The 26,247-nt window shown below is 35.0% G+C and overlaps 1 protein-coding gene across 4 annotated transcripts in view; it reads right to left on the bottom strand.

The window, feature by feature from the left end:
• The window catches only part of abcg2a (ATP-binding cassette, sub-family G (WHITE), member 2a), a 128,834-nt gene that overhangs the window by 30,804 nt on the left and 71,783 nt on the right, over nucleotides 1-26,247 (bottom strand). For all 4 annotated transcript variants that reach the window (XM_072495267.1, XM_072495264.1, XM_072495266.1 and 1 more), the window contains exons 8-10: nucleotides 22,947-23,051; nucleotides 21,846-22,099; nucleotides 19,847-19,929 (exon numbers count right to left, since the gene is read on the bottom strand). In XM_072495267.1, coding sequence (XP_072351368.1) covers nucleotides 19,847-19,929; nucleotides 21,846-22,099; nucleotides 22,947-23,051 — 442 coding nt within the window. The remainder of the gene's footprint in view (nucleotides 1-19,846; nucleotides 19,930-21,845; nucleotides 22,100-22,946; nucleotides 23,052-26,247) is intronic.

Raw genomic sequence — 26,247 nt, 5'->3', positions numbered from 1 at the left:
TGTTCACTGTATATTACCGTGAATATTACTGTTCACTGTATATTACTGTGTATAATGCTGTTCACTGTGTATATTACTGTGAATATTACTGTTCACTGTATATTGCTGTGTATAACACTGTTCACTGTATATTACCGTGTATAATGCTGTTCACTGTATATTGCTGTGTATAACACTGTTCACTGTATATTACTGTGTATATTACTGTTCACTGTATATTACTGTGTATATTACTGTTCACTGTATATTACTGTGTATAACACTGTTCACTGTATATTACTGCGTATAACACTGTTCACTGTATATTACTGTGTATAACACTGTTCACTGTATATTACTGTGTATATTACTGTTCACTGTATATTACTGTGTATAACACTGTTAACTGTATATTACTGTGTATAACACTGTTCACTGTATATTACTGTGTATAACACTGTTCACTGTATATTACAGTGTATATTACTGTTCACTGTATATTACTGTGCATATTACTGTTCATTGTATATTACTGTGTATAACACTGTTCACTGTATATTACTGTGCATATTACTGTTCACTGTATATTACTGTGTATAACACTGTTCACTGTATATTACTGTGAATATTACTGTTCACTGTATATTACTGTGTATAATGCTGTTCACTGTGTATATTACTGGGAATATTACTGTTCACTGAAAATTACTGTGTATAATGCTGTTCACTGTATATTACTGTGTATAACACTGTTCACTGTATATTACTGTGTATATTACTGTTCACTGTATATTACTGTGTATAACACTGTTAACTGTATATTACTGTGTATAACACTGTTCACTGTATATTACTGTGTATATTACTGTTCACTGTATATTACTGTGAATATTACAGTTCACTGTATATTACTGTGTATAATGCTGTTCACTGTATATTACTGTGTATAACACTGTTCACTGTATATTACTGTGAATATTACTGTTCACTGTATATTACTGTGTATAATGCTGTTCACTGTGTATATTACTGTGAATATTACTGTTCACTGTATATTGCTGTGTATAACACTGTTCACTGTATATTACCGTGTATAATGCTGTTCACTGTATATTGCTGTGTATAACACTGTTCACTGTATATTACTGTGTATATTACTGTTTACTGTATATTACTGTGTATATTACTGTTCACTGTATATTACTGTGTATAACACTGTTCACTGTATATTACTGCGTATAACACTGTTCACTGTATATTACTGTGTGTAACACTGTTCACTGTATATTACTGTGTATATTACTGTTCACTGTATATTACTGTGTATAACACTGTTAACTGTATATTACTGTGTATAACACTGTTCACTGTATATTACTGTGTATAACACTGTTCACTGTATATTACTGTGTATATTACTGTTCACTGTATATTACTGTGCATATTACTGTTCACTGTATATTACTGTGTATAACACTGTTCACTGTATATTACTGTGCATATTACTGTTCACTGTATATTACTGTGTATAACACTGTTCACTGTATATTACTGTGTATATTACTGTTCACTGTATATTACTGTGTATAACACAGTTCACTGTATATTACTGTGTATAATACTGTTCACTGTATATTACTGTGCATATTACTGTTCACTGTATATTACTGTGTATAACACTGTTCACTGTATATTACTGTGTATAACACTGTTCACTGTATATTACTGTGTATAATACTGTTTACTGTATATTACTGTTCACTGTATATTACTGTGCATATTACTGTTCACTGTATATTACTGTCTATATTACTGTTCACTGTATATTACTGTGTATAACACTTCACTGTATATTACTGTGTATAACACTGTTCACTGTATATTACTGTGAATATTACTGTTCACTGTATATTACTGTGTTTAATGCTGTTCACTGTGTATATTACTGTGAATATTAATGTTCACTGAAAATTACTGTGTATAATGCTGTTCACTGTATATTACTGTGGATAACACTGTTCACTGTATATTACTGTGAATATTACTGTTCACTGCATATTACTGTGTATAATGCTGTTCACTGTGTATATTACTGTGAATATTACTGTTCACTGTATATTGCTGTGTATAACACTGTTCACTGTATATTACCGTGTATAATGCTGTTCACTGTATATTACTGTGTATAACACTGTTCACTGTATATTACTGTGTATATTACTGTTCACTGTATATTACTGTGTATAAATAACACTGTTCACTGTATATTACTGTGTATAACACTGTTCACTGTATATTACTGTGAATATCACTGTTCACTGTATATTACCGTGAATAATGCTGTTCACTGTATATTACTGTGTATAACACTGTTCACTGTATATTGCTGTGTATAACACTGTTCACTGTATATTACCATGTATAATGCTGTTCACTGTATATTACTGTGTATAACACTGTTCACTGTATATTACTGTGAATATTACTGTTCACTGTATATTACTGTGTATAATGCTGTTCACTGTGTATATTACTGTGAATATTACTGTTCACTGTATATTACTGTGTATAATGCTGTTCACTGTATATTACTGTGTATAACACTGTTCACTGTATATTACTGTGAATATTACTGTTCACTGTATATTACTGTGTATAATGCTGTTCACTGTGTATATTACTGTGAATATTACTGTTCACTGTATATTGCTGGGTATAACACTGTTCACTGTATATTACTGTGTATAATGCTGTTCACTGTATATTACTGTGTATAACACTGTTCACTGTATATTACTGTGTATATTACTGTTCACTGTATATTACTGTGTATATTACTGTTCACTGTATATTACTGTGTATAACACTGTTCACTGTATATTACTGTGCATAACACTGTTCACTGTATATTACTGTGTATAACACTGTTCACTGTATATTACTGTGTATATTACTGTTCACTGTATGTTACTGTGCATATTACTGTTCACTGTATATTACTGTGAATATTACTGGTCACTGTATATTACTGTGTATAATGCTGTTCACTGTATTTTACTGTGTATAACACTGTTCGCTGTATATTACTGTGTATAATGCTGTTCACTGTGTATATTACTGTGCATATTACTGTTCACTGTATATTACTGTGTATAATACTGTTCACTATATATTACTGTGCATAACACTGTTCACTGTATATTACTGTGTATATTACTGTTCACTGTATATTACTGTGTGTAACACTGTTCACTTTTTATTACTGTGTATAACACTGTTCACTGTATATTACTGTGTATAACACTGTTCACAGTATATGACTGTGTATAACACTGTTCACTGTATATTACTGTGTATATTACTGTACACTGTATATTACTGTGCATATTACTGTTCACTGTATATTACTGTGCATATTACTGTTCACTGTATATTAGTGTATAACACTGTTCACTGTTTATTACTGTGTATAACACTGTTCACTGTATATTACTGTGCATATTACTGTTCACTGTATATTACTGTGTATAACACTGTTCACTGTATATTACTGTGCATATTACTGTTCACTGTATATTACTGTGTATAACACTGTTCACTGTATATTACTGTGCATATTACTGTTCACTGTATATTACTGTTCACTGTATATTACTGTGCATATTACTGTTCACTGTTTATTACTGTGTATAACACTGTTCACTGTATATTACTGTGAATGTTACTGTTCACTGTATATTACTGTGAATATTACTGTCGACTGCATATTACTGTGTATAACACTGTTCACTGTATGTTACCGTGTATAATGCTGTTCACTATGTATATTACTGTGAATATTACTGTTCACTGTATATTACTGTGAATATTACTGTTCACTGTATATTACTGTGAATATTACTGTTAACTGTATATTACTGTGTATAATGCTGTTCACTGTATATTACTGTGCATATTACTGTTCATTGTATATTACTGTGTATAACACTGTTCACTGTATATTACTGTGTATAATACTGTTCACTGTATAATACTGTGAATATTACTGTTCACTGTATATTACTGTGTATAATGCTGTTCACTGTATGTTACTGTGTATAATGCTGTTCACTGTATATTACTGTGAATATTACTGTTCACTGTATATTACTGTGAATATTACTGTTCACTGTATATTACTGTGAATATTAGCGTTGACTGTATATTACTGTGTATAATGCTGTTCACTGTATATTACTGTGTATAATACTGTTCACTGTACAATACTGTGAATATTACTATTCACTGTATATTACTGTGTATAACACTGTTCACTGTATATTACTGTGTATAACACTGTTCACTGTATATTACTGTGCATATTACTGTTCACTGTATATTACTGTGTATAACACTGTTCACTGTATATTACTGTGCATATTACTGTTCACTGTATATTACTGTGTATAACACTGTTCACTGTATATTACTGTGCATATTACTGTTCACTGTATATTACTGTGTATAACACTGTTCACTGTATATTACTGTGCATATTGCTGTTCACTGTATATTACTGTGTATAACACTGTTCACTGTATATTACTGTGCATATTACTGTTCACTGTATATTACTGTGTATAACACTGTTCACTGTATATTACTGTGTATAACACTGTTCACTGTATATTACTGTGTATAATACTGTCGGCTGTATATTACTGTGTATAATGCTGCTCACTGTATGTTACTGTGTATAATGCTGTTCACTGTGTATATTACTGTGAATATTACTGTTCACTGTATATTACTGTGAATGTTACTGTTCACTGTATATTACTGTGAATATTACTGTCGACTGTATATTACTGTGTATAACACTGTTCACTGTATGTTACCGTGTATAATGCTGTTCACTCTGTATATTACTGTGAATATTACTGTTCACTGTATATTACTGTGAATATTACTGTTCACTGTATATTACTGTGAATATTACTGTTAACTGTATATTACTGTGAATATTACTGTTCACTGTATATTACTGTGAATATTACTTTTAACTGAATATTACTGTGTATAATGCTGTTCACTGTATATTACTGTGCATATTACTGTTCACTGTATATTACTGTGTATAACACTGTTCACTGTATATTACTGTGTATAATGCTGTTCACTGTATATTACTGTGAATATTACTGTTCACTGTATATTACTGTGAATATTAGCGTTGACTGTATATTACTGTGTATAATGCTGTTCACTGTATAATACTGTGAATATTAATGTACACTGTATATTACTGTGTATAATATTGTTCACTGTATAATACTGTGAATATTACTGTTCACTGTATATTACTGTGTATAATACTGTTCACTGTATAATACTGTGAATATTAATGTACACTGTATATTACTGTGTATAATACTGTTCACTGTATAATACTGTGAATATTACTGTTCACTGTATATTACTGTGCATATTACTGTTCACTGTATATTACTGTGTATAATACTGTTCACTGTATAATACTGTGAATATTACTGTTCACTGTATATCACTGTGCATATTACTGTTCACTGTATATTACTGTGTATATTACTGTTCACTGTATATTACTGTGTATAACACTGTTCACTATATTACTGTGCATAATACTGTTCACTGTATAATACTGTGACTATTACTGTTCACTGTATATTACTGTGTATAACACTGTTCACTGTGTATATTACTGTGTATAATACATTTCACTGTATATTACTGTGTATAACACTGTTCACTGTATATTACTGTGTATAATACTGTTCATTGTATAATACTGTGAATATTACTGTTCACTGTATATTACTGTGTATAATACTGTTCATTGTATAATACTGTGAATATTACTGTTCACTGTATATTACTGTGCATATTACTGTTCACTGTATATTACTGTGTATAATACTGTTCACTGTATATTACTGTGTGAAATACTGTTCACTGTATATTACTGTTCAGTGTATATTACTGTGCATATTACTGTTCACTGTATATTACTGTGTATAATACTGTTCACTGTATATTACTGTGAATATTACTGTTCACTGTATATTACCGTGTATAATACTGTTCACCGTATATTACTGCAAATATTATTGTTCACTGTATATTACTGTGTATAACACTGTTCACTGTATATTACTGTGTATATTACTGTTCACTGTATATTACTGTGTATAACACTGTTCACTGTATATTACTGTGTATAATACTGTTCACTGTATATTACTGTGCATATTACTGTTCACTGTATATTACTGTGTATAACACTGTTCACTGTATATTACTGTGTATAACACTGTTCACTGTATATTACTGTGTATAATACTGTTTACTGTATATTACTGTTCACTGTATATTACTGTGCATATTACTGTTCACTGTATATTACTGTCTATATTACTGTTCACTGTATATTACTGTGTATAACACCTCACTGTATATTACTGTGTATAACACTCTTCACTGTATATTACTGTGAATATTACTGTTCACTGTATATTACTGTGTTTAATGCTGTTCACTGTGTATATTACTGTGAATATTAATGTTCACTGAAAATTACTGTGTATAATGCTGTTCACTGTATATTACTGTGGATAACACTGTTCACTGTATATTACTGTGAATATTACTGTTCACTGCATATTACTGTGTATAATGCTGTTCACTGTGTATATTACTGTGAATATTACTGTTCACTGTATATTGCTGTGTATAACACTGTTCACTGTATATTACCGTGTATAATGCTGTTCACTGTATATTACTGTGTATATTACTGTTCACTGTATATTACTGTGTATAAATAACACTGTTCACTGTATATTACTGTGTATAACACTGTTCACTGTATATTACTGTGAATATCACTGTTCACTGTATATTACCGTGAATAATGCTGTTCACTGTATATTACTGTGTATAACACTGTTCACTGTATATTGCTGTGTATAACACTGTTCACTGTATATTACCATGTATAATGCTGTTCACTGTATATTACTGTGTATAACACTGTTCACTGTATATTACTGTGAATATTACTGTTCACTGTATATTACTGTGTATAATGCTGTTCACTGTGTATATTACTGTGAATATTACTGTTCACTGTATATTACTGTGTATAATGCTGTTCACTGTATATTACTGTGTATAACACTGTTCACTGTATATTACTGTGAATATTACTGTTCACTGTATATTACTGTGTATAATGCTGTTCACTGTGTATATTACTGTGAATATTACTGTTCACTGTATATTGCTGGGTATAACACTGTTCACTGTATATTACTGTGTATAATGCTGTTCACTGTATATTACTGTGTATAACACTGTTCACTGTATATTACTGTGTATATTACTGTTCACTGTATATTACTGTGTATAACACTGTTCACTGTATATTACTGTGTATATTACTGTTCACTGTATATTACTGTGTATAACACTGTTCACTGTATATTACTGTGCATAACACTGTTCACTGTATATTACTGTGTATAACACTGTTCACTGTATATTACTGTGTATATTACTGTTCACTGTATGTTACTGTGCATATTACTGTTCACTGTATATTACTGTGAATATTACTGGTCACTGTATATTACTGTGTATAATGCTGTTCACTGTATATTACTGTGTATAACACTGTTCGCTGTATATTACTGTGTATAATGCTGTTCACTGTGTATATTACTGTGCATATTACTGTTCACTGTATATTACTGTGTATAATACTGTTCACTATATATTACTGTGCATAACACTGTTCACTGTATATTACTGTGTATATTACTGTTCACTGTATATTACTGTGTGTAACACTGTTCACTTTTTATTACTGTGTATAACACTGTTCACTGTATATTACTGTGTATAACACTGTTCACAGTATATTACTGTGTATAACACTGTTCACTATATATTACCGTGTATAACACTGTTCACTGTATATTACTGTGTATATTACTGTACACTGTATATTACTGTGCATATTACTGTTCACTGTATATTACTGTGCATATTACTGTTCACTGTATATTAGTGTATAACACTGTTCACTGTTTATTACTGTGTATAACACTGTTCACTGTATATTACTGTGCATATTACTGTTCACTGTATATTACTGTGTATAACACTGTTCACTGTATATTACTGTGCATATTACTGTTCACTGTATATTACTGTGTATAACACTGTTCACTGTATATTACTGTGCATATTACTGTTCACTGTATATTACTGTGTATAACACTGTTCACTGTATATTACTGTGCATATTACTGTTCACTGTTTATTACTGTGTATAACACTGTTCACTGTATATTACTGTGAATGTTACTGTTCACTGTATATTACTGTGAATATTACTGTCGACTGCATATTACTGTGTATAACACTGTTCACTGTATGTTACCGTGTATAATGCTGTTCACTATGTATATTACTGTGAATATTACTGTTCACTGTATATTACTGTGAATATTACTGTTCACTGTATATTACTGTGAATATTACTGTTAACTGTATATTACTGTGTATAATGCTGTTCACTGTATATTACTGTGCATATTACTGTTCATTGTATATTACTGTGTATAACACTGTTCACTGTATATTACTGTGTATAATACTGTTCACTGTATAATACTGTGAATATTACTGTTCACTGTATATTACTGTGTATAATGCTGTTCACTGTATGTTACTGTGTATAATGCTGTTCACTGTATATTACTGTGAATATTACTGTTCACTGTATATTACTGTGAATATTACTGTTCACTGTATATTACTGTGAATATTAGCGTTGACTGTATATTACTGTGTATAATGCTGTTCACTGTATATTACTGTGTATAATACTGTTCACTGTACAATACTGTGAATATTACTATTCACTGTATATTACTGTGTATAACACTGTTCACTGTATATTACTGTGTATAACACTGTTCACTGTATATTACTGTGCATATTACTGTTCACTGTATATTACTGTGTATAACACTGTTCACTGTATATTACTGTGCATATTACTGTTCACTGTATATTACTGTGTATAACACTGTTCACTGTATATTACTGTGCATATTACTGTTCACTGTATATTACTGTGTATAACACTGTTCACTGTATATTACTGTGCATATTGCTGTTCACTGTATATTACTGTGTATAACACTGTTCACTGTATATTACTGTGCATATTACTGTTCACTGTATATTACTGTGTATAACACTGTTCACTGTATATTACTGTGTATAACACTGTTCACTGTATATTACTGTGTATAATACTGTCGGCTGTATATTACTGTGTATAATGCTGCTCACTGTATGTTACTGTGTATAATGCTGTTCACTGTGTATATTACTGTGAATATTACTGTTCACTGTATATTACTGTGAATGTTACTGTTCACTGTATATTACTGTGAATATTACTGTCGACTGTATATTACTGTGTATAACACTGTTCACTGTATGTTACCGTGTATAATGCTGTTCACTCTGTATATTACTGTGAATATTACTGTTCACTGTATATTACTGTGAATATTACTGTTCACTGTATATTACTGTGAATATTACTGTTAACTGTATATTACTGTGAATATTACTGTTCACTGTATATTACTGTGAATATTACTTTTAACTGAATATTACTGTGTATAATGCTGTTCACTGTATATTACTGTGCATATTACTGTTCACTGTATATTACTGTGTATAACACTGTTCACTGTATATTACTGTGTATAATGCTGTTCACTGTATATTACTGTGAATATTACTGTTCACTGTATATTACTGTGAATATTAGCGTTGACTGTATATTACTGTGTATAATGCTGTTCACTGTATAATACTGTGAATATTAATGTACACTGTATATTACTGTGTATAATATTGTTCACTGTATAATACTGTGAATATTACTGTTCACTGTATATTACTGTGTATAATACTGTTCACTGTATAATACTGTGAATATTAATGTACACTGTATATTACTGTGTATAATACTGTTCACTGTATAATACTGTGAATATTACTGTTCACTGTATATTACTGTGCATATTACTGTTCACTGTATATTACTGTGTATAATACTGTTCACTGTATAATACTGTGAATATTACTGTTCACTGTATATCACTGTGCATATTACTGTTCACTGTATATTACTGTGTATATTACTGTTCACTGTATATTACTGTGTATAACACTGTTCACTATATTACTGTGCATAATACTGTTCACTGTATAATACTGTGACTATTACTGTTCACTGTATATTACTGTGTATAACACTGTTCACTGTGTATATTACTGTGTATAATACATTTCACTGTATATTACTGTGTATAACACTGTTCACTGTATATTACTGTGTATAATACTGTTCATTGTATAATACTGTGAATATTACTGTTCACTGTATATTACTGTGTATAATACTGTTCATTGTATAATACTGTGAATATTACTGTTCACTGTATATTACTGTGCATATTACTGTTCACTGTATATTACTGTGTATAATACTGTTCACTGTATATTACTGTGTGAAATACTGTTCACTGTATATTACTGTTCAGTGTATATTACTGTGCATATTACTGTTCACTGTATATTACTGTGTATAATACTGTTCACTGTATATTACTGTGAATATTACTGTTCACTGTATATTACCGTGTATAATACTGTTCACCGTATATTACTGCAAATATTATTGTTCACTGTATATTACTGTGTATAATACTGTTCATTGTATATTACTGTGAATATTACTGCTCACTGTATATTACTGTACATAATACTGTTCACTGTATATTACTGTGAATATTACTGTGCACTGTGTACATTACTGTGTATAATACTGTTCACTGTATATTACTGTTCACTGTGTATACTACTGTTCACTGTATATTACTGTGCATATTACTGTTAACTGTATATTACTGTGTGAAATACTGTTCACTGTACATTACTGTTAACTGTATATTACTGTGCATATTACTGTTGACTGTATATTACTGTGTGTAACACTGTTCACTGTATATAACTGTGTATAACACTGTTCACTGTATATTACTGTGTATAACACTGTTCACTGTATTTTACTGTGCATATTACTGTTCACTGTATATTACTGTGTATAACACTGTTCACTGTATATTACTGTGCATGTTACTGTTCACTGTATATTACTGTGTATAACACTGTTCACTGTATATTACTGTGTATATTACTGTTCACTGTATATTACTGTGTATAACACTGTTCACTGTATATTACTGTGTATAACACTGTTCACTGTATATTACTTTGTATAATACTGTCGACTGTATATTAATGTGTATAATGCTGTTCACTGTATGTTACTGTGTATAATGCTGTTCACTGTGTATATTACTGTGAATATTACTGTTCACTGTATATTACTGTGAATATTACTGTTCACTGTATATTACTGTGAATATTACCGTTGACTGTATATTACTGTGTATAATGCTGATCACTGTATATTACTGTGCATATTACTGTTCACTGTATATTACTGTGTATAACACTGTTCACTGTATATTGCTGTGTATAATACTGTTCACTGTATAATACAGTGAATATTACTATTCAGTGTATATTACTGTGTATAATGCTGTTCACTGTATGTTACTGTGTATAATGCTGTTCACTGTGTATATTACTGTGAATATTACTGTTCACTGTATAATACTGTGCATATTACTGTTAACTGTATATTACTGTATACAATACTATTCACTGTGTATATTACTGTGTATAATACTGTTCACTCTGTATATTACTGTATAATACTGTTCACTGTGCATATTACTGTGTATACTATTCACTGTGTATATTACTGTGTATAATACTGTTCATTGTGTATATTACTGTGTACAATACTGTTCACTGTGTATATTACTGTGTATAATACCATTCACTGTATATTATTGTGTATAATACTGTTCACTATATTACTGTGTATATTACTGTTCACTGTGTATATTATTGTGTATATTACTGTTCACTCTATATTATTGTGTATAATACTGTTCACTGTGTATGTTACTGTGTACAATACTGTTCACTGTGTATATTACTGTGTATAATACTGTTCACTGTATATTACTGTGTATAATACTGTTCACTGTGTATATTACTGTGTATAATACTGTTCACTGTATATTACTGTGTACAATACTGTTCACTGTGTATATTACTGTGTATAATACTGTTCACTGTATATTACTGTGTACAATACTGTTCACTGTGTATAATACTGTTCACTGTGTATATTACTGTGTATTCTATTCACTGTGTATATTACTGTGTATAATACTGTTCATTGTGTATATTACTGTGTATAATACTGTTCACTGTGTATATGACTGTGTATAACACTGTTCACTGTATAATACTGTGAATATTACTGTTCACTGTATATTAGGGCAGCACGGTAGCATTCTGGTTAGCACAATTGCTTCACAGCTCCAGGGTCCCAGGTTCGATTCCCGGCTTGGGTCACTGTCTGTGCGGAGTCTGCACGTTCTCCCCGTGTCTGCGTGGGTTTCCTCCTGGTGCTCCGGTTTCCTCCCACAATCCAAAGATGTGCAGGCTAGGTGGATTGGCCATGCTAAATTGTCCTTAGAGTCCAAAATTGCCCTTAGTGTTGGGTGGCGTTACTGGGTAATGGGGATAGGTGGGGTTACTGGGTAATGGGGATAGGGTGAAAGTGTGGGCTGGGTAGGGTGCTCTTTCCAAGAGCCAGTGCAGACTCGATGGGCCGAATGGCCTCCTTCTGCACTGTAAATTCTATGATCTATGATCTTTTACTGTGCATATTACTGTTCACTGTATATTACTGTGTATAATACTGTTCCCTGTATAATACTGTGAATATTACTGTTCACTGTCTATTACTGTGCATATTACTGTTCACTGTATATTACTGTGTATATTACTGTTCACTGTATATTACTGTGTATAACACTGTTCACTGTATATTACTGTGTATAATACTGTTCACTGTATAATACTGTGAATATTACTGTTCACTGTATATTACTGTGTATAATACTGTTCACTGTATAATACTGTGAATATTACTGTTCACTGTCTATTACTGTGCATATTACTGTTCACTGTATATTACTGTGTATAATACTGTTCACTGTATATTACTGTGTATAACACTGTTCACTGTATATTACTGTGTATAATACTGTTCATTGGATAATACTGTGAATATTACTGTTCACTGTATATTACTGTGTATAATACTGTTCACTGTATATTACTGTGAATATTACTGTTCACTGTATATTACCGTGTATAATACTGTTCACCGTATATTACTGCAAATATTATTGTTCACTGTATATTACTGTGTATAATACTGTTCACTGTATATTACTGTGAATATTACTGCTCACTGTATATTACTGTACATAATACTGTTCACTGTATATTACTGTGAATATTACTGTGCACTGTGTACATTACTGTGTATAATACTGTTCACTGTATATTACTGTTCACTGTGTATACTACTGTTCACTGTATATTACTGTGCATATTACTGTTAACTGTATATTACTGTGTGAAATACTGTTCACTGTATATTACTGTTAACTGTATATTACTGTGCATATTACTGTTCACTGTATATTACTGTGTATAACACTGTTCACTGTATATTACTGTGTATAACACTGTTCACTGTATATTACTATGTAAAATACTGTTCACTGTATATTACCGTGTATAATACTGTTCACTGTATATTACTGCGAATATCATTGTTCACTGTATATTACTGTGTATAATACTGTTCACTGTATATTACTGTGAATATTACTGTTCACTGTACATTACTGTACATAATACTGTTCACTGTATATTACTGTGAATATTACTGTGCACTGTGTACATTACTGTGTATAATACTGTTCACTGTGTATATTACTGTGTATAATACTGTTCACTGTATATTACTGTTTACTGTGTACACTACTGTTCACTGTATATTACTGTGAATAATACCGTTCACTGTATATTACTGTGCATATTACTGTTAACTGTATATTACTGTGTACAATACTATTCACTGTGTATATTACTGTGTATAATACTGTTCACTCTGTATATTACTGTATAATACTGTTCACTGTGTATATTACTGTGTATACTATTCACTGTGTATATTACTGTGTATAATACTGTTCATTGTGTATATTACTGTGTATAATACTGCTCACTGTGTATATTACTGTGTACAATACTGTTCACTGTGTATATTACTGTGTATAATACCATTCACTGTATATTATTGTGTATAATACTGTTCACTGTATATTACTGTGTATATTACTGTTCACTGTGTATATTACTGTGTATAACACTGTTCACTGTATAATACTGTGAATATTACTGTTCACTGTATATTAGGGCAGCACGGTAGCATTCTGGTTAGTACAATTGCTTCACAGCTCCAGGGTCCCAGGTTCGATTCCCGGCTTGGGTCACTGTCTGTGCGGAGTCTGCACGTTCTCCCCGTGTCTGCGTGGGTTTCCTCCGGGTGCTCCGGTTTCCTCCCACAATCCAAAGATGTGCAGGCTAGGTGGATTGGCCATGCTAAAGTGTCCTTGGAGTCCAAAATTGCCCTTAGTGTTGGGTGGCGTTACTGGGTAATGGGGATAGGTGGGGTTACTGGGTAATGGGGATAGGGTGAAAGTGTGGGCTGGGTAGGGTGCTCTTTCCAAGAGCCAGTGCAGACTCGATGGGCCGAATGGCCTCCTTCTGCACTGTAAATTCTATGATCTATGATCTATGATCTTTTACTGTGCATATTACTGTTCACTGTATATTACTGTGTATAATACTGTTCACTGTATAATACTGTGAATATTACTGTTCACTGTCTATTACTGTGCATATTACTGTTCACTGTATATTACTGTGTATATTACTGTTCACTGTATATTACTGTGTATAACACTGTTCACTGTATATTACTGTGTATAATACTGTTCACTGTATAATACTGTGAATATTACTGTTCACTGTATATTACTGTGTATAATACTGTTCACTGTATAATACTGTGAATATTACTGTTCACTGTCTATTACTGTGCATATTACTGTTCACTGTATATTACTGTGTATAATACTGTTCACTGTATATTACTGTGTAAAACACTGTTCACTGTATATTACTGTGTATAATACTGTTCATTGTATAATACTGTGAATATTACTGTTCACTGTATATTACTGTGTATAATACTGTTCACTGTATAATACTGTGTATAATACTGTTCATTGTATATTACTGTGAATATTACTGTTCACTGTATATTACCGTGTATAATACTGTTCACCGTATATTACTGCGAATATTATTGTTCACTGTATATTACTGTGTATAATACTGTTCACTGTATATTACTGTGAATATTACTGCTCACTGTATATTACTGTACATAATACTGTTCACTGTATATTACTGTGAATATTACTGTGCACTGTGTACATTACTGTGTATAATACTGTTCACTGTATATTACTGTTCACTGTGTATACTACTGTTCACTGTGTATTACTGTGCATATTACTGTTAACTGTATATTACTGTGTGAAATACTGTTCACTGTATATTACTGTTAACTGTATATTACTGTGCATATTACTGTTCACTGTATATTACTGTGTATAACACTGTTCACTGTATATTACTGTGTATAACACTGTTCACTGTATATTACTGTGTAAAATACTGTTCACTGTATATTACTGTGTATCATACTGTTCACTGTATATTACTGTGAATATTACTGTTCACTGTATATTACCATGTATAATACTGTTCACTGTGTATGTTACTGTGTACAATACTATTCACTGTGTATATTACTGTGTATAATACTGTTCACTCTGTATATTACTGTGTATAATACTGTTCACTGTATATTACTGTGTGAAATACTGTTCACTGTATATTACTGTTAACTGTATATTACTGTGCATATTACTGTTCATTGTATATTACTGTGTATAACACTGTTCACTGTATATTACTGTGTATAATACTGTTCACTGTATATTACTGTGAATATTACTGTTCACTGTATATTACCATGTATAATACTGTTCACCGTATATTACTGCGAATATCATTGTTCACTGTATATTACTGTGTATAATACTGTTCACTGTATATTACTGTGAATATTACTGTTCACTGTACATTACTGTACATAATACTGTTCACTGTATATTACTGTGAATATTACTGTGCACTGTGTACATTACTGTGTATAATACTGTTCACTGTGCATATTACTGTGTATAATACTGTTCACTGTATATTACTGTTCACTGTGTACACTACTGTTCACTGTATATTACTGTGAATAATACCGTTCACTGTATATTACTGTGCATATTACTGTTAACTGTATATTACTGTGTACAATACTATTCACTGTGTATATTACTGTGTATAATACTGTTCACTCTGTATATTACTGTATAATACTGTTCACTGTGTATATTACTGTGTATACTATTCACTGTGTATATTACTGTGTATAATACTGTTCATTGTGTATATTACTGTGTATAATACTGCTCACTGTGTATATTACTGTGTACAATACTGTTCACTGTGTATATTACTGTGTATAATACCATTCACTGTATATTATTGTGTATAATACTGTTCACTGTATATTACTGTGTATATTACTGTTCACTGTGTATATTACTGTGTATAACACTGTTCACTGTATAATACTGTGAATATTACTGTTCACTGTATATTAGGGCAGCACGGTAGCATTCTGGTTAGTACAATTGCTTCACAGCTCCAGGGTCCCAGGTTCGATTCCCGGCTTGGGTCACTGTCTGTGCGGAGTCTGCACGTTCTCCCCGTGTCTGCGTGGGTTTCCTCCGGGTGCTCCGGTTTCCTCCCACAATCCAAAGATGTGCAGGCTAGGTGGATTGGCCATGCTAAAGTGTCCTTGGAGTCCAAAATTGCCCTTAGTGTTGGGTGGCGTTACTGGGTAATGGGGATAGGTGGGGTTACTGGGTAATGGGGATAGGGTGAAAGTGTGGGCTGGGTAGGGTGCTCTTTCCAAGAGCCAGTGCAGACTCGATGGGCCGAATGGCCTCCTTCTGCACTGTAAATTCTATGATCTATGATCTTTTACTGTGCATATTACTGTTCACTGTATATTACTGTGTATAATACTGTTCACTGTATAATATTGTGAATATTACTGTTCACTGTCTATTACTGTGCATATTACTGTTCACTGTATATTACTGTGTATATTACTGTTCACTGTATATTACTGTGTATAACACTGTTCACTGTATATTACTGTGTATAATACTGTTCACTGTATAATACTGTGAATATTACTGTTCACTGTATATTACTGTGTATAATACTGTTCACTGTATAATACTGTGAATATTACTGTTCACTGTCTATTACTGTGCATATTACTGTTCACTGTATATTACTGTGTATAATACTGTTCACTGTATATTACTGTGTAAAACACTGTTCACTGTATATTACTGTGTATAATACTGTTCATTGTATAATACTGTGAATATTACTGTTCACTGTATATTACTGTGTATAATACTGTTCACTGTATAATACTGTGTATAATACTGTTCACTGTATATTACTGTGAATATTACTGTTCACTGTATATTACCGTGTATAATACTGTTCACCGTATATTACTGCGAATATTATTGTTCACTGTATATTACTGTGTATAATACTGTTCACTGTATATTACTGTGAATATTACTGCTCACTGTATATTACTGTACATAATACTGTTCACTGTATATTACTGTGAATATTACTGTGCACTGTGTACATTACTGTGTATAATACTGTTCACTGTATATTACTGTTCACTGTGTATACTACTGTTCACTGTGTATTACTGTGCATATTACTGTTAACTGTATATTACTGTGTGAAATACTGTTCACTGTATATTACTGTTAACTGTATATTACTGTGCATATTACTGTTCACTGTATATTACTGTGTATAACACTGTTCACTGTATATTACTGTGTATAACACTGTTCACTGTATATTACTGTGTAAAATACTGTTCACTGTATATTACTGTGTATAATACTGTTCACTGTATATTACTGTGAATATTACTGTTCACTGTATATTACCATGTATAATACTGTTCACTGTGTATGTTACTGTGTACAATACTATTCACTGTGTATATTACTGTGTATAATACTGTTCACTCTGTATATTACTGTGTATAATACTGTTCACTTTATATTACTGTGTGAAATACTGTTCACTGTATATTACTGTTAACTGTATATTACTGTGCATATTACTGTTCATTGTATATTACTGTGTATAACACTGTTCACTGTATATTACTGTGTATAATACTGTTCACTGTATATTACTGTGAATATTACTGTTCACTGTATATTACCATGTATAATACTGTTCACCGTATATTACTGCGAATATCATTGTTCACTGTATATTACTGTGTATAATACTGTTCACTGTATATTACTGTGAATATTACTGTTCACTGTACATTACTGTACATAATACTGTTCACTTTATATTACTGTGAATATTACTGTGCACTGTGTACATTACTGTGTATAATACTGTTCACTGTGTATATTACTGTGTATAATACTGTTCACTGTATATTACTGTTCACTGTGTACACTACTGTTCACTGTATATTACTGTGAATAATACCGTTCACTGTATATTACTGTGCATATTACTGTTAACTGTATATTACTGTGTACAATACTATTCACTGTGTATATTACTGTGTATAATACTGTTCACTCTGTATATTACTGTATAATACTGTTCACTGTGTATATTACTGTGTATACTATTCACTGTGTATATTACTGTGTATAATACTGTTCATTGTGTATATTACTGTGTATAATACTGCTCACTGTGTATATTACTGTGTACAATACTGTTCACTGTGTATATTACTGTGTATAATACCATTCACTGTATATTATTGTGTATAATACTGTTCACTGTATATTACTGTGTATATTACTGTTCACTGTGTATTTTATTGTGTATATTACTGTTCATTCTATATTATTGTGTATAATACTGTTCACTGTGTATGTTACTGTGTACAATACTGTTCACTGTGTATATTACTGTGTATAATACTGTTCACTGTATATTACTGTGTATAATACTGTTCACTGTGTATAATACTGTTCACCGTATATTACTGTGTACAATACTGTTCACTGTGTATATTACTGTGTATAATACTGTTCACTGTATATTACTGTGTATGAAACTGTTCATTGTGTATATTACTGTGTATAGTACTGTTCACTGTGTATATTACTGTGTATAACACTGTTCACTGTATATTACTGTGTATAACACAGTTCACTGTATATTACTGTGTATAACACTGTTCACTGTATATTACTGTGTATAACACAGTTCACTGTATATTACTGTGTATAACACTGTTCACTGTATATTACTGTGTATAACACTGTTCACTGTATATTACTGTGTATAATACTGTTTACTGTAAGTTTTGTTTGATAATTCTCTGTGAGATCTCATTACATTTGAGGGTGCTTCATAAAGGTGAATTTTTGTTGTTGTTACAGTGCATGCTGGTCATCTATTGTGTTTCTCTGAGAGATTTAGATGTTTCAATCAAGTGGTGGAATCTGTGAAATGTTATACTGACCTGTTCTGAATTCCTGTCAGGTCATCTTTCACCCCGTAGTATATGGCTCCTACAATCAGCCCCAGGATAAGCGTAACCACCACCTAATGAAATAAACAAAATTGTTAAGAACGAGAAAGCATTTCAGGATGATATGTCCCACTTCCCAGTTGTGATTTTTCCACCCATTTTCTCCCCTTCCTAAGATTGGAGGGGAGATGGAGTTGCAGTGGTGATGAGTAATCGAGAGGCACAGGCTGATGCTCCGGGTTCGAACCCTACCAGGCACGGTTGCGGGCAGTAAGGGAAAGTTTGGAGAGTTGACTTCTGGCCACTCTCCAAATTTTCCCGTTCCAATAACGACAGTGCCCACCTTTGGCAGAGCTGGAGAATCCCAGCCTTTGGGGGAGATTGTTACCACTGCTTAGTATTGGACTTTGAAGAAAAAGGCACGCGGGGGTTCCAGCGAGCACGCCAGAGAACAACGTTCACCCAGGTGCACTCTCTGGCACCACCCCACGCGGTACCACCCTGGCATTAGCCTGGCACGGCCCTCTCCTCCCAGGCTCTGTGTTCACCTGCGAGCTCCCCGGGGTGTACAGCTCACCAGGTGCACGCCTTCTGAGACCAGTTCTTCCCGCCGTTCTGACAACACGCCCCGTGGATCAAATTCCTTACATGGGTGTGAGGAATAATTCCAATTATATACTGCGACAAAACCTAGTTCACCCAGCAAAGCTGGGAGAGAAGTCCGATATCAAAGATTTTAAAAAGGCATTTCTCACCGAGACAATTGTAAATTGCAGAAAGGTTTCGGTTTCACCGCTATAGTCAGGAAGAAGGTGAAAGCATTTTACAACTCATAGTGACTTTAAGAAAAATATTGCGGGTTTGGTGCATCACTTGATGATACTCTTCATGATAGGCTGGTTTGTGGACTCCGCAGTGAATCTATTCAGAGGAAGCCCCTAAACTGCTGTGGAAGTTGCCATAACGATGCAGTTGGCAACAAAAGAACCTTCACAGATATAATAATAATAATAATATTTATTGTTACAAGTAGGCTTACATTAACACTGCAATGAAGTTACTTGGGTTGCGGGAGTGAGACCTACGCAGGCACGGGGAGAATGTGCAAACTCCACACGGACAGTGACCCAGGACCAGGACCTCGGCGCCGTGGGGCAGCAGTGCTAACCACTGCGTCACCGTGCCGCCCACCGCATTTCCAAATCTTGACGGACAGCAAATTAAGGTGGAAGTGTATAAGGGCACAGCTGTACCGTTAAAATATCTGAGACAATTTAAAACCTAGAGCTGAAGTATCTGCCTGTAACTGTACTGCGCTGTAATGTTTTATGTTCTATGTTAACACCATCAAGGTCGGTGCCGGTACGGAGGAAGCCGGTGTACTTTTAATGAAATCTTTAAAATGAAGAGTCACCTGCTTCTCCAAGTTGGCATACGAAAGTGGAGCAGAAGTAGGCCATTCGGCCCCTCGAGCCTGCTCCACCATTCAACAAGATCTTGGCTGATCTGTCTGTGTTGCGAGTTCCACATTCCCATCTACCCCCGATAACCTTCGATTCCCTTTCCTAACAAAGAATCGATCTACCTACTCCTTAAAAATATGCAGTGACCCCCGCCTCCACCGCCTTCTGAGGCAGAGCGTTCCAAAGTCGCCCAACCCTCTGGAGAGGAAAAAAATTCTCCTTCCCTCTGTCCTAAAAGGTTGACCCCTAATTTTAAAGCAGTGCCCCCGGCTCTGGAAGTAGAAGCTAAAAGTTCCCACAGAACTGCTCAAAGAGAATCAGGGAGTTCTTCCTGTTCACTGGCCAATGATTCTCCCTCAGTTGCAAACTAAGGGATTGCATCCGAATTGTTTTGGGATTGCCTGTCCGATCTGATAAGCACTCCATGAATTCAACTCTTCCGTCCTTATTTTTGTAAACTGCTCTCCTTCAAAAAACGTACAATGCATGAGGGCGATTTCTTCACCTTGAGTTTCAGCGCCACTTACTTGAGCAACAGAAGCCTGCGGATTCCTCAGGAGGTTTATAAGAGACCGTTTGGTGACCCATTTCAGTTGGTGACAGAAGGACGTGGTGTACGTAATCGTCCTGAAAATGGTCACAGAATCCCGAGGTTTTCCCTGAGACTCCTTTTCTAATTCGGACATCATTTCACTGTAATAGGTGGACCTGGAAAATTCATCTGCTAGATTCTCTGCTACGGTGGTGCCTTTGTTTAAAGCCGATACCTCAAGAGCCATTTCTATGATAGGAGGCAAAACAAACACTCAAAGAAGTTCTGAAATCCACCCCATAACATTTAAATGTAAATAACTTTAAACACAGTTAGATTTGGAAAATCGGCAACTCATTGCGGGGCTGTTTAGCACAGGGCTAAATCGCTGGCTTTGAAAGCAGACCAAGGCAGGCCAGCAGCACGGTTCGATTCCTGTACCAGCCTCCCCGAACAGGCACCGGAATGTGGCGACTAGGGGCTTTTCACAGTAACTTCATTTGAAGCCTACTTGTGACAATGAGCGATTTTCATTTATTTCATTTTCATTGTCCGGCTCATCATTGGAATGCAAGAATGGTGGGATGGTGTTGCATTTTCACAATAGATGCAAACTAAACCCAGCACAGAAAGATTAGTCTTGTCCAGTTCAGTCCATATACCTTGCTAATGACCTGGTAAGTGTAAATGACTATCAGATAATCATAGAATCATACAATTTACAGTGTAGAAGGAGGCCATTCAGCCCATCAGGTCTGCACCGGCCGTTGGAAAGAGCCCCCCACTTAAGCCTACGCCCCCACCCAATCCCCATAACCCAGTAACCCCACCTAACCATTTTTGGACACTAAGGGCAATTTATCATGGCCACTCCACCTAACCTGCCCATCTTTGGACTGTGGGAGAAAACCGGAGCACCCGGAGGAAACCCACGCAGACACGGGGAGAACGTGCAGACTCCGCACAGACAGTGACCCAAGCCGGGAATGGTACCTGGGACCCTGGAGCTGTGAAGCAACTGTGGGAGGTGGAAATATTACAAATCATCATCATGAACAATCAATATTGGCTATTTAGGACCGTTGTACATACGTACCTGGATCAAGGTCCACATCTTTAGGCAAGTTCACTGCAGTTGAGTCTCCATTGATAATGTCAAGAAAAAAGTCAGCGGGGTTGTTAAATGGCTCACACCTGTAACCTGGTTAAAGAAGGTTAAAAAGCAAGAGCTAATGTTAACCCAAAAAATAAAACATCGTTAAGTTGATTGTTTAATTTAACAGTTGTTGACAGTTTGGGTAGTCCAGTTCCTAATGACCCGAAGAACTGTCCAGTCAACCAGCAACCTATGGTGATTCACATCCCATTGGATATCTCTGGGTTGTTGGATTATCGAATAATACAACATAGTAGGAGGCCATTCAATCCATCAAGTTTGGGCAGACTCCTTAAAGAGTAATCCAGGTGGTTCTACTCACCTGCTCATTCAAAGAAAATTACAGCACAGGAATAGGCCCTTCAGCCCTCCAAGCCTGCACCGACCATGCTGCCCAGCTAAACTAAAACCCCCACACTTCTGGGGACAGTATCCCTTTATTCCCATCCTATTCATGTTTTTGTCAAGGCACCCCTTAAAAGTCACTATCGTCCCTGCTTCCACTCCCTCCCCCGGCAGCGAATTCCAGGCTCCCACCACCCTCTGTGTAAAAAACTTGCCTCGTACTTTAAACCCATACTGCCTAGTAATTGACGCTTCCACTCTGGGAAAAAGTTTCTGACTATCCACTCTGTCTATGCCCCTCATAATCTTGTAGACCTCTATCAGGTCGCCCCTCAACCTCCGTCGTTCCAGTGAGAACAAACCAAGTTTATCCAACCTCTCCTCATAGCTAATGCTCTCCATACCAGGCAACATTCTGGTAAACCTCTTTGGATTGGATTGGATTGGATTTGTTTATTGTCACGTGTACCGAGGTACAGTGAAAAGTAATTTTCTGCGAGCAGCTCAACAGATCATTAAGTACATGGGAAGAAAAGGGAATAAAAGAAAATACATAATAGGGCAACACAACATATACAATGTAACTACATAAGCACTGGCATCGGATGAAGCATACAGGGTGTAGTGTTAATGAAATCAGTCCATAAGAGGGTCATTTAGGAGTCTGGTGACAGTGGGGAAGAAGCTGTTTTTGAGTCTGTTCGTGCGTGTTCTCAGACTTCTGTATCTCCTGCCCGATGGAAGAAGTTGGAAGAGTGAGTAAGCCGGGTGGGAGGGATCTTTGATTATACTGCCCGCTTTCCCCAGGCAGCGGGAGGTGTAGATGGAGTCAATGGATGGGAGACAGGTTTGTGTGATGGACTGGGCGGTGTTCACGACTCTCTGAAGTTTCTTGCGGTCCTGGGCCGAGCAGTTGCCATACCAGGCTGTGATGCAGCCCGATAGGATGCTTTCTATGGTGCATCTGTAAAAGTTGGTAAGAGTTAATGTGGACATGCCGAATTTCCTTAGTTTCCTGAGGAAGTATAGGCGCTGTTGTGCTTTCTTGGCGGGTAGCGTCGACGTGGGTGGACCAGGACACATTTTTGGAGATGTGCACCCCTAGGAATTTGAAACTGCTAACCATCTCCACCTCGGCCCCGTTGATGCTGACAGGGGTGTGTACAGTACTTTGCTTCCTGAAGTCAATTACCAGCTCTTCTGTACCCTCTCCAAAGCCTCCATATCCTTCTGGTCGTGTGGCGACCAGAATTGAACACCATCTTCCAAGTGCGGCGTAACTACTTCTATAAAGCTGCAACATGACTTGCCAAGTACTTTCTTTCTCCTTCAAAAAATAATTCAATTTCATTTTAAAGGTTACTATTAAATTGTATCCACCATCCTCTCCGACATGGCATTCCAAATCCTAACTTTAAATCTGTTCCCTCTGGCTATTCACCCTTCATTCGCTGCAGACAGTCTCTCATTAATTATTATATCTGAATGAGAAGGCGGCCAACATTCGATGAGCTGCGTGGGAGGGAGGTAAAAGGCATCGGCCTCCAGAACGTTATCTACAATAGAACATTATTGCATTGCCAACAGTTCAGAGAAGGTTCACCCAGCTCATGGGATGGAGGGCTAACCTAATGAAGGAAAGGTGAACAGATTGAGTCCATACCCATTGGAGCTCAGAAGAATGAGAGGTGACCTTATTGAAACATTTAAGGTCCCTGAGGGAGGACTTAGTAGGATGGATACCAGGAGGGTGTTTCCTTGTGTGGGGAGATTAGAACCAGGGGACAGTTTTTAACAGTCTCCCTTTTCAAGGGAGGTGAGGAAAATTTTCTTCCCTCAGAGGGCTGTTAGTCTGTGGAATTCCTTTCCCCAGAGATCAGTGGAGGTTGGGGTCATTGCATATAGTCAAAGCTAAGTTAGACGGATTTCTGAGTGACGAGGCGAGTCAAGTGTCACGGGGGTGAGGGAAGGTGGCAGAGAGGAGTGTGGAGTTGAGACCACAATCAGATTAGCCATGATCTTTTCCAATGGCGGAGTAGGCTCAAAGGGTCGAATGGCCCTGCTCCCAAGTCCTATATCCCCAACATGAAGAGCCTGGATAGACCATCAACTTTGACACAGTGGGAACCAGCATTGAAAGAAGATCCCTCCTAGAGACCTCTAAAAATTAGGCTCTATTATACTCCCCTCCACTGTTATTTTCCAATCATACTCTGGGCCATTATATTGTTGAGCTGGTGGGCTGTAGCTGGATTGTCAGCCATGACTCAGCTGGTAGCACCTCATCTCTGAGCCAGGACGTTGCAGGTTCGAGTCCCGCTCCAGGAGTTAGGTACAAAAATCTCGGCTGATACTGCAACATGGCACGAACCATCGCCACACAATCAACCGCCTTCCATGTGAGACATTAAACTGAGCCCCCTAGATTCTCTCAGGCACTTTGTAATGATCCCAGGGCACAATTTTGAAGGAGAGTAGCTAAGTTCTCCCTGGTATCCTGGCCAATATTTATCATTCAGTCAACATTCCAAAAACAGATGATCTGGTCATGATCACACTGCTCTTTGTGGGAGCTTGCTGTGCTCAAAATGGCTGATCCATTTTCTTCATTACAATAATGACTTCACTTCATTGGCTGTCGAGCTCTTTGGGACGTCCCGAGGTGATGAGGCACTTAGAAGTTCTCAATGCAACCAGGCATTTCAGGTTTTGTGAAGGGGAAATCACGTTTGACTAATCTATTAGGGCTTTTTGAGGAAGTAACAAGCAACATAGATAAAGGGGAACCTGTGGATATGCTGTACTTAGATTTGCCGAAGATATTTGAGAAGGTGCCACATCAAAGGTTACCGGCGCAAAGTAAGGAGTTACGGTGTTGGGGGTAACATATTAGCAT

This window comes from Scyliorhinus torazame, chromosome 3 (assembly GCF_047496885.1).
Source record: "Scyliorhinus torazame isolate Kashiwa2021f chromosome 3, sScyTor2.1, whole genome shotgun sequence".
Classification (NCBI taxonomy): domain Eukaryota; kingdom Metazoa; phylum Chordata; class Chondrichthyes; order Carcharhiniformes; family Scyliorhinidae; genus Scyliorhinus; species Scyliorhinus torazame.
This window is presented reverse-complemented; position numbering and strand designations above follow the sequence as displayed.